A 17,853-nucleotide genomic window follows, 5' to 3' on the forward strand; every position below is an offset into this window, starting at 1 on the left:
CACAAATCTGTGGGTTTCCCATTGGAGTACAAATGACAATCACATGCTGGACCTTCTTCTTGAGTTCGACACTGATGGCATTGGCCTCCTTGAGAAAGATGGCATTTCCCCATAGCAGGTCACGGAGGGAGGTGAACTGGTACCACCTCCATTTACGGAAGCTCCACACAGCGAGGTCTCTTTCCCGCTCCGTCCATGACACTGTGGGTCAAAATTAGAAATGATCGTCATGTGTTTAGAAACTTTTCACCCCCAACACTGATATGTATATCTGTCCAATAATTTGCTCTACCTTCTTCTTCTGGTTCCTCCTCTTCTTCAGTGACTTCTGGGTAATAACGGTCCACTTGCTTCTGAAGGGCCTCCAGTTTACTCTCATAATCCTAGACAATTGAAGATTGGAGACCTATGTCAAGGTGCTTAGTTTTAGCACATTTAGGATGAGGTCAGCAAGTATAGTAGCACTGAATACCCACTGAAATGAACACCACAATCCATTCGTAAAATACCATATTGTCCAGATAATGCAGTGTATATACCATATATCTATTTCATCACTAGTGCTAAAGCTGTATTGCAAGGATTTATGAATTATCACTAATACGGTGGGTATAATATACAAAAGATTGAGCTAGTGACACATTTTAAGTGGATCTGTATGATTAACATAGTAGCATTTAGAGTTTAACTCCATAATGACACAAGTCAAATTGCTTATGGCTGTACCAGTCTTTGTTGCTCCAAAAGGTTGTTGGCCTCCTCTCTTTCTTTGCGATACTGATCCTCCAACTCCTGCAGCCTGAGAACAAAGGCAAAGAAGTTTGAAGGAGGTGATGCACCACCATTTTTTTGCACCTGTGTCTTTTCTTTCTCCTTTATGTGACTGGCTCATTATTTATCAGAATACCTCTGTTCCATTTCCTGTTTCATGTCAATGCCTTGTTTCTCCAGCAGCTCCCTCTGAGCAAAGGCCCAATCCACAGGCTCAGCAGGGGTCTCAGCACAGGGGGTCCTCTCCCTCTCAGCCCTGGCCTGCACAGGGTGGTTGAACCGGAACACATGGCTCTTCCCCAGGATGATGCGTGTTCCTGCAAGGTTATCAAAAATCAGAATGAGCAAGTTAAATCTAGTTACTGTGCAGAAGAAAACATGAAATGGAAGGAGCCAGACTGCATACTGACCTGATTTGAGCACAGTGGGTTCTGTCACTCTCTTTCCATTGACATAAGTCTCAGCTCCTTCACAGGGCTCTAGGACAACTGCTGCTTAGGAACAAAGAAGGCAATATGAGGCTTCACTTCCTGTAATTATATTATTGCAACATAAAACTCTGATGGACACAGCTACAAGCCTGTGGAGCAAAATAAAGATGGCTCACTTTCTCCCGTTGGACCACTAGAGCTGGTAAAGGTGCAGTGTTCATCCTTTATGAAGTGGCCGCTGAGAACTATATCCTGACGACTGCTGGCATCTAAACGACCAACCCTGAAAAACATTAACAGAAAGAATAAACTTTATCAATATATTCTTTGCTTTGTTCTGGTTGAGATTATTTGTATAAGCAGCCATTAAAATGTGTATTTTTCTTTTAAACTAACTACATGGCAAGTTGTCAGCATCTAACCTGGTTATTCCGTCTTTAATGTAGTACAGCAGGCACTCAGACATCAGAGGATCCTCGTTGAGATTCACCAAATGAGGTGTCTGACACAGAAAAAGGAGTCATTTACCAGTTGTCAACATTTGGTGAGTAATTTACATAAATCATTTAATATCCATATGGTATTTACAATCTAACATGTGCATATTGTGCCCATCAGAGGTCTGAAAACCCCCCGTCTCCCAGTAAAAAAGATCAAACAAACAGCAATAGTTAAAACCATGCAGGCGCATTCACTCCCCACAGCTTCCTGGCATGAGTGTTTAATGTAGTTTTAATCAGATGTTTAGGGCTGCAGGCAACCAGCCATAAATCACTGAAATGGGGACACACACTATCATTATCTTCTCCCCATGTTTACACCCATTGCTGCCTTCAGCCCAGTGAGGGAGTGTTTGAAGTAAGTAATGAAGTAGATTTAGGATAACACTTAATGAAAAAGAGAAACCCTGCTCTGATCTGCCATGGCAAGGATCCTGTTGAAGAGAGACCCAGAGCACTCAGAGGAAACAGCTTTAAACACTTCAGAGCTACAAACCTCGTTGGGGGAAAACAGACCCACTGTGTCGATAAACACAGGCTGGGGCTTTCTAGGGCTTTCAGAGGGCTTTGGGGTGAATACATAAGCATTTCAGTGAATACGTTAAATGTTATGTTTTAGATCACAGAGGATTTTTGAATATATATATCTATATATATATATATATATATAGATATATATATATAGATATATATATATATTATACATGTCTCTATATTTTACCTTCTTAGGAGAGAATACACCAACTGTGCCACCATCTTCCCGCATTGCCACACCCATTTCTGCCAGCAAGGCCTCTCTGTGGAGGAATATCAGAGGGAAATTCATTTTACCTTGTACAATGTAGATGTAATATTTATTTTATATATAATCTTCAGCCTCCAGTCTCTCTGTGCTGACGTATTAATTACTTTGGTTTTGGCTGCGATTCAGCTGAATCTCAAAAGGAATATTACAAATAAAAAACAATACAGTAAGGCATATTTTTTATTTTACCTTTCCATTCTGATGGCCTCTGTTCTGCGAAGTTTCTCTTCCCAAGTCTCATTGAGTTCAGCAATGATTTTCTCCGTTTCCTGACATTTACAAAGACGGTGGTAAAGGCTGTCATATGTTTGTATTTGTTGGCACATGTACGTTTTTCCTCTGCGCCATAGAGACCTTTCTAACGATTATGAAGCCATAAAGCTGCACTGTGTGATATGTTCCTCTCTAATGATCAATGTGGATGGGATATGAGGCAATTGCACGCAGTGACCTGCTGCTGTCGAGTATTCACCAGAGCACCAAATCAGTAGCTGATAAATGCTACTAAGAACATTGTTTTGCTCCTGTTTTAGGAAAATATGTCTATAACTTTTTTTTGTATAGTTTAATTATACAAGTTTAATCTATATAAGATAATAAATCTATATAATCTTGTATAATAAACTATACAAGATGTCATGACGATTTGGGAGTTTAAGGTGTTGACCACTGTCTGCAACTTGTCTCTTTTTCATTATCAAACACTCAAATGGAGATGATTTGAGATATTTTTTAAGAATATATTGTACGTCTTTAGTGTTATTACACCAATTTGGATTTGTCAACAATAAGAAACATAGAGAATAACACCACATCCTTGGATTTTTTTGGACATAATCTGACTATATGCAATTAATGGGTGTTGGGTTTTTCTGCTATACAGCATAACTACATTGTGTCAGACATTAACTATGGGGGTAAAAATTAACTGTGTGTTATCCAGTGCTCACCTTCAGCCTCTCGATGGCCTCCTCACTGCCTGGGCTGAACATGATGCGGTCATGTAGACTGGCTATAGATCCGGCACGGCTGGACAAGGCTGAGAGAGACGGAGAGGGACTCATCCCCGTCATGGCATTGGTCACTGTGGAGAGATCATCCCTTTGATTCACAGCTTGGTCTTTATTGTTATTGTTCTTGTAATCGGATAGGTCTGTCGGGGTGGGACAGGGCGCGGGGAGTGGAGGGGAAGTTCGGTTGGGGTAATCAATAATAGGGAGTAAAAACAATGGAGGAATACCAGCAGAAAGGGAGGAAAAGAGAAGGGGGAATAGAAAAGAAAAAGAAAGAAGATATGTGGCTTGAAACAAATCTAACTCACAGAGAGAAATTTGAACTGCTAGTTTAGAAGCGAGGGCAGCACCAGCAGAAAGCGACGCACAGAGAGGATCAACTTAAACGATGCAACAAGACGGCCATTCAGCCACAAGAAGGCTCAAAGAAAATGCAGCTGCTATACAAAACTTCAAGCACAGTGTCAAATGCAAATCATTCAAAAAAATAAACTTTTCTAGCTCTCTCTCTTCATACTGTATATATTATTAATATGTTATTCAAAACAGAAAAAAGCTCATATGAGACAGGAAGGCTATTACTCATTCCCAAGCAAGCGTCCTTAACAGCAAAAATAAAATTTGCCATCATGGAAAACTAAATACGTCAGCTAGGCAGTCTCATGTACAGAGACAAAATGACTCATTTGTAACAGGGTCTTATTTTCTGCAGAGAGCACCAGGAAGCCACAACTTTCAATTAAGATTATCATCTAAAAGCAGCAAGATGCATTTAGTGCTCGGCATGCTTTGCTAAAATTAGTCATGTCAAAGAAATGACTGAAAGCTTAAATCCATTTCTCTGGCAGAGAATCAGACACAGTGGTGGGTTCGTTTGATTAGCCTTGAAATCTCCTCACTAGAACTTTTTATATCATAATTAGTACATTACATATTAATCAACATAGTTCTGATCATGTTTGCAGTTTTCTGCTCAGTGATACAGTCTACATCAACCCTGCAGCTGCTGCCATGGCAACACATAACAATAAATTGAAGTTTATCACACCCATGAATAGGCTTTCACCTGCCAAGACAGATCACATAATACTGCCTCGGAGTCAATTAAGCTGTGTGTTATGGAAAGACAGTAAAAATTAATGGTATAAAATGAGACGACTATCTCAAAGATGCAATATTATGCAAGTGATTATGTTCTCTCTGTGACTCAAGGCAACATCATCCCCTTATGGCTACCGTGTGCTTTATCATCACGGCTGCCAACAGGAGGCGTTAGAGCCAGACAGACCCTGCCAGGTGAAATGGAGTCTACAGTTTCTACATCGGGGAAATGAAAGGCGGGGATAAAATCTATCCCACTGTGGTCCATAAGCTTCCATATTGTATTGCTCTGCTGTACTGCTTCATGAACAATCAAGCTCTGCTCCAAAAATGCCACAGCGATGAAGCCATCCACAGATCTCTACAGCACCATGACACATATGTAATGTTGCTATAAGTATTTGGGGATTACGACCAAAATGAACATGGACTATATATGACTTATATTGCTTTGACATTAGACTACTCTTTTATTTCAGTAAAAATCGACTAAAGTAAAACTACTGGATTGAGGTGCTGCAGAGAACACTGAAAAGCTACTGTTTACTGTCACGTCAAGTTCCTGTGGTGCTAAGCTGCAGAGCAAAAGCAAAAGACAGAAAACACACATTTCAAACCCTCTATATCTGCACCCGTTGCCCGATATGCTGGGAGAAGAAGAGACAAAGAGCGACAGAGAGAAAAGAGAAAAGAGACAGCGCAACACCTTTAGGTAAATGTTCACAGATGTAATAGTTCACTTGTCATTTGCTGAAAACCTGAGCAATAAAGTTAACATAATATATGATCAGTAAATGATGGATAGCTCTGAAATTTTTATCCCTGATACTGATCCCTGATTGCCATCTCCCATTTAAAAAGAAACTCATGTTTATGTTATAACTTGTAGATGGGTTCAGAGAAAATATGAAGCAAACTTTCATCATGTTTAAAGTTGAACTGTTGAGGTGAAACAATCACTTCCTCCTTATGAGGAGATCTTTCTGTAATAGCACTTTGCCAGTTTAACAGGGCATGTGGTCATACAGTAGTGTACTGTCAGTGCTGACTGATGCTAAAAGGTAACGTGGCAAATCAAGAAGAGTGCTGAGCACAAAAACACGGCATGGTGTTTTTTTCCAACTTGTCATATACCAATATGTTTTAGGGCTGGGTAAAAAAGAAAAAAAGATTTACAAATTCAAATCAGTCTTCATCCAAAAGATCCGATAATAATTCATGAAATCCTTGAATCAATATTTTAAATATGCACCACTTCCTGCATCCTCTCGTTAAAAAATCTCACTGCAGTCTCGCAAGATTAGTTTTGGCATGACCAGGCTTGTGCGAATCTTTAACAAGATTAGTCCACAAGATCCAACCCATGACAGAAGTTCCAACTCTGAGAAGACCGGGGGCTGAAAGCTGATGTGTGGCAGCAACTTGGATTTAATATTGTGGCAATACCATAAATGTCTACAACCAATAACAACATTAATTTGGTGAAAATTCTCTTTCATAACCAAGCGAACTTGTTTTGAGACAGAAATATTTCTCAATTAATCAGTATTGAATCATGACCTTGTACATCGTAATCAAATCACTAGTAATACCCAGCCCTAATACGTAATACGTCAAATTTATCAAAATAGGTTGCATCATGCAGTTTTCTGTTCAGTTATAGACTCTACATCATGAAATACATCAACGCCGCTGCTGCTGCTATGGCAACACAGAACAATAAACCGGCAAAATGTATCACATACATGTGAGTAAACTGCACTTTGTCAGTTCTTGGCCCACAGCAGTCTAATAATAACCTACATCAGTTCATCCCCACGCACTTCTTCCCATTGATTTTGATGCCTTGCTTCTTAATTTGCTTCATGTTTTATCTGAACACATCTCAAGACAAACATGTGTTAGAGCAGGGAGGGAGTGCAACAACATATTTACAGCAGTGTGTACACTTAGGAAAGAGTTAATAATGTCACTAAAAACTATTCACAAACAAAATCTATATTAAATCTACAAATAAAGATCCCTTACTCTCAATGATGTCACCCAGTCCCTGGGCAAAGAGGAGGTCTTTCAGGCGAGAAACCTCCTCCTTTAGCTCACGCACCAATCGGTTGTTGGGATCCTCGTTGATAACAGCGTTACAGCGGATCTGTTTGGCACGGTCAGCGTACCTTGGGATAAACAACAGAGATCACTGAGCGTGCTAACACAGGTGAGAATACACACATACACACATTCATAATTCCCCTGACATCACACATCCACCGTTCTGCAGCTGGGAACTGCAGCTACAACCTGTGAAGGGTGTTTGAAGTGTGCAAGGTGCTGAGGAAAACATTATGCAACACTGCTATCAGTCTCCTTCACAGTAACATTCATCAGCTGTGTGGGAGGAAATACATGCAGCAGAAAGTTGCGTTGTGTGCTCTCTACCTGAGTGTGCTGAGGGTCTCATCGTAGTTGATGTCAGCTGGACTCAGGGCAGCGACCATGGCAGTCCGAGAATTCCCCCCTGACCCGGTGTAGAAAAGTAGATTTTAATGGTTTGGTTTCTGTTTGTTATTAATTAATGGATTATAACTAAACACAAGCCACTGACACAAATACATAGTTCATACCCAAATTTTCTCTCAGTAGCCAAGTCAAAACAGAATCTCTGTAAGGAATGAAGCTTTCAACCTTCTTCTTCTTTTTATTCTGTTTATTAAACATAACATCAAAATTAATGCATTTATCAACATTTTAGTTGAGAAATATAATCGGTTAAATTTCTGATTTAAATCAATTACCTTATTTGGACCAGAGTCCTAAAATGAAGCAAATAATAAAATGAACATGTTAATCTCCTACAGGAAATTCAGTTTATTTTACAAGACACAACACACAGATCTAATACATACCACTTCTGCTAAAGCAGAGATGACTTTCCCCAACGTGGTTAGAGATTTGTTGATATTTGCTCCTTCCTGTGTGAAGATTCACAATGTTTACAAGATAAACACGTGTTTACTGATTTAATATGGCTTTGGTAATATTAAATGTTTCCCACAAAAGCAACTAAATGTGTTTTTAGATTTCCAAAAGGCAGCAATTTCACCTTAAGCCTGGTCCCTTTGGCTCCAGTAGAGTCTGCCCTTTCACTGCCAGCCAAATCCACCAAACTGATTTTGCTGACCTGTGACAATGCAATAAATAAAACGCAATACATTAGATGCCAACAAAATCTATAGATATTTAATTTTGATGTTAGAGACATGTCTAATTGAAAAAGCAGCTTCACAATGTTCCACTATCATTATGACCTTCAAGCAGTCATTGATTTCCACTTTACATCAAGATTTAAATCAGTTCCATCAGTCTGCGTGTAGATAAGCAGAGACAGCCGCTCAATGTGAAATAAATTCAGTCAGGATGTGACAAAACTCCCCTACCTTCTCGGACGTGTTGTCACTCTCTGCATCATGGCGTTTCTGCGTGAATATGATGTTAAACACAGCGTGCGAACGACTGCTTGTCTCGTTCATGTTGGTGGCAGCCACAGTTCTGTACAGAGGATTCATTTTCATCAGTCTGTAAACTCCACATCTAAATAACTGGGACATGTTTATATTATTTGAGTATAAATCACATGTGTCTTGAGTGTATGTCGATATAGCAAACAAATTCAATAGGTAAAATATAAGCAATCATAATAATTATATGTAATTACACAAAAATACTGTATATATTTAAAGTAAGGGCAAGTCAGGTAAACTTTGTTTACTTTGTACACATCTTGAAGGGAGTTCACAACAGATAAAATGGTGTTTACTCGTTTCCAAAAATGCAAAATAAATGTGGGAGGCAAGACTTAAGTAAAACTTTGAGCCCAAGCGGTTATTTTTTTATAAAAAGATAAACTATTACAGAGACACAGAAGACATAATACATGTCTGAAGATGAATAAATACAGTATGTGTTAAATCACTGTCCCTGTAACCAGCTAATCCATTCACTTTTTCTGATGTGACTGAATAAATGGATTGCTCCATCACCTGGCCTTGTTGCCAGAGTCCATCAAGTCCTGGATGTCATTGTAGGAGGTGACAGCCAGCTTGGACAGATCCTCCACATAAGGCCCCATCAGAGGATGTTCTCGCACACGGAGGTTCCCTTTGTTTTTGGGGTTCAGCAAGTCCCGCACACGTTCACAGTAGATTTCCATGTAGCTCACCTATTCAAATTCATGATTAACTTGGACATCAATAACAGGTGACAACTTCTGCTGTACAAACAAATGGGGCAGATAACAGAGACCAACCACGCTTACCTCCACAGAATAAGACATGCTGTTGTCTGTATTATCGCTAATTTTTGTGAAGAGATCTTCACATAGCTGGAAGTAGAAAAAATGGATTATTGCCAAAATTGTTTAAGACAAATTTAAAAAATTAAATCTTTTAATATATTATCTGCATCGGTTACGTAGCCATAGTTTGTCTGTACCAGGGGAATGATTCCTTGTTGATCCTTGACATCCTGTTTCCCCATCATGGTGTAGGACTTGCCAGCACCAGTCTGGCCATAAGCAAAGATACAGACATTGTAGCCTTCAAAGGCGTGAAGCAACATTTCTTCTCCAATGTCTTTGTACACTCGCATCTGAGAGGCAAAATTGACATCCTCGGGCTGTGGACAGAGATCAATAATCAGCCACACCATTTCTCGTAAACCTGGCAATAAAGAAATCTGACACAAATGTGTGAGTGTGTTGTGGTTGAGCTGCAGGGGAGCAGAATGATTTACCGAAGTGTGGGACCAGTAGGAGTAATCAAAGTTGAAGCTCTTGTTGTCTTTGGCCTGCTTGGGGTTGATGATGGCTGAAAGACAGGACAAGCAACACAGGTCAGAGAGAGGCTGAACCAGCATCTGAGATGGGTCGGTGTCATGTTGTGCTAATGCAGCTGGAAAAAGGCCTCAGTCGCCTTTTCTTTCTGTCCCAGCACTTACAGTGGGTTTGAAAGTGTCAATTCCTGCAAACATAAAAAATACCTTTTTTAAATGCTTTTTGGATATAACATTTTAGATTTTAAAAAAAATGTACAGTCCTGCCTGCTGTCACAGCTATATGAAAAAGCCATTTTGTTACGCTCTAGGTTCCACTTGTGAAAGGCCATTTTAGAGCAGCTCAGACACAGCTCACCAGGTTGAGGCTCAGCTCATCTTTCAACAGTCCAATGCTTGAAAAAACAAACAGCCCTTAGCGTCACTTTGTCTGGCTCAGTAGTCTTGACTAACAATACTAAATTATATCTATGTCTTCCTGTGTCTTCCAACTGTTCCGTTAATGTACATTTGCCCATTAAACACAAATAAAAATTCCACCACGAGCCATAAAAAGTTACATCTTTTCCTCAAGCAGGAAATACTTTTTACCATTATATCTCCATGCCTTATTTCATACATGGTGGCCAGTCCATTTTGTTGTTTAACAAATAACAGTCTGCTCTGATAGATTTACATCTCCCGGATGACCAGTGATGACTCAAACAAACTAATTCAGTTATGGTGCCTGATCAAATCCTGATGTCTGATGTAACTTAGATATGTCTGGTTCCTCTGGTTCACTTTAACTGATTACTCTAGGTACAGAGTAGAGCTCTCAGAGATTTTATTAAAGTGTAGCTGACTGGATGCAAACACTGTACAAAGTATGTACAGTGTTTGCATCTGGAAACAACATCATTAGTTGTCAGTTCAAAAAATATCTGAAGCATATTGCTTTGTGATACAATACTTATATCTTAAGTTTTGAAAGTCTTGATATTTATCTTCTAGAATAAATAACCAAAAAAAAAGACTCAGAAAAATAGCTTTTTTCATTCACAAACATTTTACAATTACACTTTAAATTGTTTATACTCTGTGTAATATCACTGCAGACATGTGAGACTTTCTAGAGACTTTTCTTCCTGCTGAAGATCCAAGTCTTAGACAATGGCTTTCCAACTGTTCAGGCCTACTTCAGCAAATTAAAATCATATTAAAATCAAGCATTTGTGTATAAATATTAGAGCACCTGTTAGCATGCCCATCCAAGATCAACATGTCTTTTAAGGTGTGGCGATGCAAACTATAAAAATGCTTCCTCCCGGCTCCCAGATCTCCACACCATTTTGTCTGCTAATGCAGCTGCGGTCAATAACCGAGGAAAAGACCCAGGGCTAAGTACGATCTCGAGTAAGTGTACACACTATTATTGCCTCTCTACGCTGCTACTGTGTTTCCAGTGATAAAATTCAGGCCAGTGTGGTTCTAAGGTTTCAGATTTCAGGCCCATGACAAAGAGATGAGGCCTCAATTACTGGCCATGACTCGTCCAGGCATCCTGAAACATGGCCAGATATGAACATACTGTGTGTAGATGCACTACTGTCTTCTATTTCAATATTTGTCCAGACAGTGTGTTAACATTTGCTGCTAACAACCAAATCCTCATTCATTCATTTTCTGTAACCGCTTGTCCTGTGAAGGGTTGCCATCCCAGCTGTCATTTGGCGAGAGGCGGGGTACACCTAGGTCGCCAGTCTATTGCAGGGCTAACATTGTTTCTATGACTCCCATATATATCCTATTTTTATTTATATTATTTTATTCCTGCTTTTGTGATGCATAGGTATTTGTGGACATTATTTCTCTCTCGTTATCTCTCTCTCGTTAGCTGCTTTCTCTTGTGCTGCAGTGTCAATTTTTCCTACAACAAATGGATAAACACACATTCTATCTCTTCTATGTCTTATAAGAACACACCAATCAATTTGTCTCAACAGTGTCCTTTGGACAAACACATCCATTCTATTACTGCAGAAAATGGGTCTTGCGTATATTACATCAATACAGCGGTACAAACAGGAGAACTATCAAATAAACATCATTCTAAAAAGAGACCTCTAAAATACATATCTATAGATAGATAGATAGATAGATAGATAGATAGATAGATAGATAGATATAAGTGTTGTCCGAAGGAGAGTCTCTGAAGTATGACATCCTGTGGTTGCTTACTCATCTCTGACTATGCTATGATTCATACGATACGAGCCCCCGCCCCTACTTTAGCACATTAAAAAAAGACATCTTGCACTCTGATAAGGTAATCAGGTTAGAGTGGCAGTGATCTGCAGCACATACGAGGGCTACCGTGAGACAAAAGGGCAGGATTGTCTATTTAAACTGCACACAGCAGTTCAGGCTTTCATCATTTTATTGTCTGTCTTCTCTTTCTACAATGGAAACATCATTTAATTGCTACGTGTTTAGTTTATAGGTGACGTCAGGACTGAAAGTAACGTCATGGAGAGAAAACAGACTTAGATGGGATACAGCAATAGTGTACGCACAAACCTCGTCACCGGGTCTGTTGTGTATGAAAGTATACGCCATGTCCACACTTTTATCACCATAATGTTCACTGCTCACACACATCGTGTTTGTCATTTAGTTAATTAAATATTAATTAATAACGACAGAGAAAATGTTTCCAACGTGCTTACATATTAAAATGTATTTTTTTTTGTTTGACCAATGGACCAAACAAAATTTTACAGCTCACTTTTTAGAAAATATTCAATGATCAAAGTTGTTGCTGACATTACAAATCTGACATGAATGTCTGACTGAATATTATCTTTTATCTTGAATAACATATTATTATATTAAAGAAATATTTTCTAGTGTTTGACAGTTCACACATATATATGATGTTTCCCTAAGTTGAAGTAGTATGTGCTTTATGTTCACAGGCTGGTCCAGTTTTCAGTTTACCCACTGAACCACCACCACTCTTCCCCGTAGCTGTGAGGAACGCCCGCATCTCACATCATTTCTCTTCATCATGATCTGCTGCAGTTTAATTTTAGCTGCTATTCCATCATGTTTTCAGCATCCAGTTATGACACATTTGATGCTTGCCTTTGTCATAGCTGCTGGATTTTCATAATTGTGACTGAGTGATGCAGGTCAGACAGTTACGGATGACCTGGCCCAGTCAATAGAAAAGGAAATGTGGCTGCATCAGCAGGTCTGGCAGAGGGGATGTGAACTCACCGACACGACTGGAGGAGAGCCACGTAGGTGCTATATTCAGCAGCAGCTGTGTACAGCTTTAAGTCAAGTTTATAAGGCCTACCTATCAGACAAGTCTAAGAAGAACGCACTTTACCTGTCTATACATGTTGTATGCCAAAATTATCATGAAGGAACAATAAACATTATTCTAATGAGTGCATTAATTATGATTAATTACACGGTATTTCCCTTAAAATTAACAAAGCTTGTATGAACGTGTTGACGCAACACTGCTGTAAAACTGAACTGACAAAAAGCACCTCAATGAGAGTTTACCAGCCGCCCAAAGGCTTTTACCAGTAAAGGTCTTTAATCATAGAGTAATGACCAAACAATAATTGGAAAAGGAAAAAATATCAGCCTCCTTGGGACAAACTGAAAAAACATTTGGTTTTAACTGTCATCAGTCATTCCACATGCAGCTAAGCTCGCTGAACTCAGTGCCCTGTCAGTGTTATGCTATTTTAATGAGAGGAAGGAATATAACCCACATGGCACAAAACAATATGAACACAGATGAATGAAACAAATCTGTCAAATCTGGTGTTACATTAGTGTGTGTACATTCAGTCACTCAAAATACACAACAACATGCCACCATGGGCACCATAGTCAGGCAGAGAAGCTTGTTCAGTGACAGGCTGTTGTCTCTGTCCTGCTCCATGGACAGGTCGAGGAGGTCGTTTGTCCCTCAGGCCATACGACTCTACAACATCTCCCTCTGAGGAACCAACTGGACTGTGGCCGTTGCACATCCTAATCTATATTTTTACACAGTATCTATCTATCTATCTACTTCTGCAGAAACTACTAGGATTTCTAATAGTATGTAGGCAGTTTCACAATTTCTCTGCAGTAATATAAATATTAATCCAGTCACTAAGTGTTTGTACCTAGTGCTGCTCTAAAGAGAGGCACATTATTCCTTCAGGTCTGTCCCCTGCATCTTAATTAAGGTCAGCGTGGGAGGGAAGATCTATCAAACAGCAAGATTACTGCCATTCTCCCGCTTTGTGGGAACTAGGCTATTGACCCACACATAAGTGTCGGAGAGCACAAAGCAAGGGGGCGAGACGCACACAAAAAATCCAGAACTCCTTTTTCTTCTTCTTTTCTTCAACCCAGACTACAGAAAGACAAGGGGGCATTTATACCCTGCCTCTGCGCCCCCTCCAGACACTGCAACCAATGGGCTTTTTCATGACATCAGCCTGCTCACATCCTCGAGCCCACATCCAGAGCTATTGACTCAGTTTGGAAGAGAACAATCTGCTCTGCTGAAAGATTTGCAGCCTCACTGAAAGCAGCTTTGTGTGTCTGAACACCCTGAAGTTTTCTAGTGATACTGGCACAATGTTAACTACAGTTTTCTGGATTTTGATCCACGTCTTTCTATAAAATTGTGAGGAGTCTGAGATTCACTGTCAACTTAATTTCTATTCACTTTAGGAGTTCCTCTTCAGCCATTTGACAGTTAACCAGCAAATAGAAAATTTATAATGTTAGGACTTAAGACTAAAAGCCTCGAGATTTACCTGAATACTGATGTGAGGATATTTTGAAGCATATATTAGCTTACATTAACGAATAAACTGTCGTCTTCCATGGTAACATACCAGGGAAATTAACAAATATTTAAAGTTAGCATTTATCTGTATTACCTGTCTCACAAAAAGCATCAAAATGGATAAGTCTAATTAAAGGTTGTACTCGCAGATAAAAACTAACAGCAATATTTCATTAGTACATTGTCAATACTTTATAGACCATTAAGACGACACTGCTAGAAGAGACATCGATCACAGCAAAATGCTAATTGCGCTATGGAGACAGAAGAGGATACCAAGGAAGTGACATCACCCTTATCGTTCGCATCCTTCTTCAGAAATCATCACGCTACAAAGGACTGATTTTTTAAGTACTTAGGCTCGCAGATTACTACATCACAATCTGCAACAAAAACACAAATAAAAATATGATGGCCCGAGGAGGCCACCCAACATGTTGTCTAGTCACCCATGACATGAGGAGGGAGGAGCGAGGTGGCTAAATTAGGCTAAAGAGTAAATATTTCAGGAAGTCTCATCCATTATTGACGAATGGCTTTACCTTGCTAAGCAGACTACATATCGAGTATCTTTCCAGTCTCCTCGCTCTGTGCTTGGTAAAATCCGCGGAATCTGAACTAAATTCTTTAAAACTGGAGGGCATGTGACAAAAATAAAAACAGTGGTACTGTAAATTTTTGGATTAGAGAGGATTTTAAATAGAACAATTCACTGGAAAATATTGAATGAGGTGCTATTTTTTAATCTGGCTTAATCTGGCCACACGCATAAAGAACCGGCCTTGCCCTAAATAAGTATCAGGTCAAATATGATGGAGATTATGTCACCTACAGTGTGATGCTCAAACAAATTTACCCAGCAGGTGTTTCAGGTAGTAGTCCTTATTAATCAATCTGTTAAGTTTTGCAGGCAGCTTCAGATAGATGACATTCTGTCAAAAGCAAAAATCTGCTCCCTCTGAAATTAAAGCTGCTTCTAAATAAGTGTTTTGCTCATATCATGTGTCTTGGAACAGGCATTGCTTGTTTACCAGAGATTTGCAAAGTCATTTCAGAGCCTACGCAGAGAAAATGTATCTTTTGGTAATTCGGTCACACAGAGTAGTCAGAGGTCAAGGTGAACAACAGAACAGCTGGACTAGCTTGATCTCATGCCTTCTGGATGGCAAAGGATCCCCCAGCTCAAGCTCACATCTGACTAGCTGCCTGCAGCCAAACATTTTTACTATTGTTGTGTAATATGCAGCTGTTGTCCGTTCCTGCAATTCACTGTATCTTAAATTTAACATTTAATACAATTAAAACATAGACATTTATTAAAGAACAGTAACATCCATACAGTCAGTTCAGTAAAAGGTTTTGGTTAGAGCACTTACTGGTGGTGTTTCCAGACATCTGAATGATGCATTTGCTTTCTTTTCCCATCTCTCTTGAATTGAAAGGGCGGACCCGCACCGCCACCTTCACAGAGGCCGCTGCCATGGTGCTGTCTTCTTAGCACCTTTTGCCTTCTTAATACCAGGTATGGAGTCTGCAAAAAGCAGGACAAAATGAATGACTGTTAATTACTGGATTCATTTGCAAGTGTCACCTCATATGCAACAGACTGCAACACTTTAAGTTTTACAGTTTTGTTAAAATGTCCAAGGCGGAAAATTACACCTTGCAATCGACGTAATCAGGACAATAGAGGAGGGCAGGGCTGAGTGGCTGTGGCATGAAAAGACCATGCACGGTCAGCTACAGCCAGGGGAGATGGATGAAACTAGCCATAACAAAAGAAGTGCAGCAGCAGCTAAATGTCAGGCTATTTCTCTGGATGACAATGGCACTGAAACCAGCCACAAATCCAGAGTCTGGCTCCATTCAGAAGCTCGGTTTCATGAACATATTGTCTCCTAAAAGACTAAAAATGAACATTAAATGACTGTGATTTTAGTATGTGCCGGCATCGTGGGCGCATCAAGAGCAACCATGACTCATCGTCAAATTACAATCTTTAACGTTTTCATCAATAAGCTCAACAGCGAACAATACAATCAGCTTTCACTGCTGTTGCCTCAAGGCTAACATCGAACGCAGTTAAATGATCATAGATCAAAGCATATTAATAAGAGGAAGTCTAATTTCTGTTCCCTAATATCTGCGCATGATTTGGCATAATGTTGGATGTGGTATGAATATTCAGAGCATGCAGATAGCTTGTGACTCAGATGTCTGTCATCGTCATTGAATCCGTAAATGTGCTGTGTCACCCTGCTTCCTGGTACATCCTCCACACCTGAGCAGATTCATTTGTTGGAGGTACACAGGTAACACTGTTACAACAGGAAAACACCGGGCATGTTTTTAAGGTGTAACCAAGCTGTCAGCTGCGACAAGAATAAATTAGGATTAATGAACGGAAAGCAGTGAAACATGTAATAGGTTCATAATAGATTAAATCACATTTTAACAGGCAGGTGTGGAGAATACGCACATGTTCAGATTGTTTACACCCACTGCGCAACATATCATGTGAAAATAATTCTTAAACACACTTTAAAATATAACAGTTTTTTTCCCTCCCAGACACCCATGTCCATAATCTGCACACACACACACACACACACACACAGACAGACAGCACACACACAGACAGCACACACATATGCTGGACCAATCAGCTGATGATGCAGCTCAGCTGGGAGGCCACCATTTTCCCGGTGACAAAGACTAATGTAATATACATACTGGAATACTTGACAAATACAGCATTTTCATACAAAATTATCCTTTTCATTCTGAATATACAATGTATATGTACATAGACTATATTGTGTCTTTTAATTGCAGCTTTTTAAGGATGACAGTAAAACCATACACTAAAAGTCAACACTGTCTCACGACTTGGAGGTTAAATAATGATAATTCTGTAATTCCTGACTTCTCGCGTCATTTCCAGAGCTCATGAAACGACATTAAAGGGGACACGTCTTGTATTATTTACCTTTCGCCCAGTGACGCTGCATTTATCCCTGTCCATCTGCGTACACATTTAAAAGCCATTCTTATTTAAATACTACACAGTTAAATAACATGTCAGTGCATGAGCCGAGTTATACAGCACCTTTCCTGTCATCCTGCCGCTTCAAGCTACTCTCTGTCACTGACAGCCTCTTCCCTGGCCGCACCCTATCCCCATCTCTTCCCAGGAGATGCATTAAACGCCGAGTAAATAAACGGCCGTCTCATTAATACACAATAGTAGAGAACACAAATACAAAATGTTGTCCTACCTCCGCGGTGCCAACAACGCCTTGCTTCCGGGTAGAGACAGTGTTTGTCGTGCTGTTTTATTATCCAGCTCCGTGGACACCTCCACCTCCGTTGGTGTCCTCCAGGTCTGGCACTGCCCCTGCTAGCAGCCTCTCCTCTCCATGAAAACGGGAAGGGCTGAGGAGGAGCGATGTCTTGCGCCCACCGACCCACCCCCGTCGCTCCGTGCGTCCGTCCGTCCGTCTGCCCTGCCCTGCCGTGCCCCTCCAGAGGTCCTCGGCAGCTTTGAATTGTCGGCGGC

General features: G+C 40.0%; 1 protein-coding gene across 1 annotated transcript in view; it reads right to left on the reverse strand.

Annotated features, from left to right (window-relative positions):
* kif1aa (kinesin family member 1Aa) overlaps nucleotides 1–16,229 on the reverse strand; it is a 31,652-nt gene extending 15,423 nt beyond the window's left edge. Inside the window, exons 1-21 of the mRNA XM_084548602.1 lie at nucleotides 15,671–16,229; nucleotides 9,407–9,480; nucleotides 9,107–9,289; nucleotides 8,931–8,996; nucleotides 8,656–8,834; nucleotides 8,053–8,164; nucleotides 7,719–7,796; nucleotides 7,522–7,587; nucleotides 7,411–7,428; nucleotides 7,240–7,318; nucleotides 7,055–7,133; nucleotides 6,650–6,792; nucleotides 3,458–3,591; nucleotides 2,697–2,776; nucleotides 2,424–2,499; nucleotides 1,625–1,704; nucleotides 1,379–1,485; nucleotides 908–1,262; nucleotides 727–799; nucleotides 293–383; nucleotides 53–201 (exon numbers count right to left, since the gene is read on the reverse strand). Of these exons, the coding sequence (XP_084404728.1) occupies nucleotides 53–201; nucleotides 293–383; nucleotides 727–799; nucleotides 908–1,262; nucleotides 1,379–1,485; nucleotides 1,625–1,704; nucleotides 2,424–2,499; nucleotides 2,697–2,776; nucleotides 3,458–3,591; nucleotides 6,650–6,792; nucleotides 7,055–7,133; nucleotides 7,240–7,318; nucleotides 7,411–7,428; nucleotides 7,522–7,587; nucleotides 7,719–7,796; nucleotides 8,053–8,164; nucleotides 8,656–8,834; nucleotides 8,931–8,996; nucleotides 9,107–9,289; nucleotides 9,407–9,480; nucleotides 15,671–15,776 (2,328 nt within the window). The 5' untranslated portion in view covers nucleotides 15,777–16,229. The remainder of the gene's footprint in view (nucleotides 1–52; nucleotides 202–292; nucleotides 384–726; nucleotides 800–907; nucleotides 1,263–1,378; nucleotides 1,486–1,624; nucleotides 1,705–2,423; nucleotides 2,500–2,696; nucleotides 2,777–3,457; nucleotides 3,592–6,649; nucleotides 6,793–7,054; nucleotides 7,134–7,239; nucleotides 7,319–7,410; nucleotides 7,429–7,521; nucleotides 7,588–7,718; nucleotides 7,797–8,052; nucleotides 8,165–8,655; nucleotides 8,835–8,930; nucleotides 8,997–9,106; nucleotides 9,290–9,406; nucleotides 9,481–15,670) is intronic.
* Between the last annotated feature and the right edge of the window lie 1,624 nt (nucleotides 16,230–17,853).

The sequence above is a fragment of the Chelon labrosus genome, assembly GCF_963514085.1.
Source record: "Chelon labrosus genome assembly, chromosome: 7".
Classification (NCBI taxonomy): domain Eukaryota; kingdom Metazoa; phylum Chordata; class Actinopteri; order Mugiliformes; family Mugilidae; genus Chelon; species Chelon labrosus.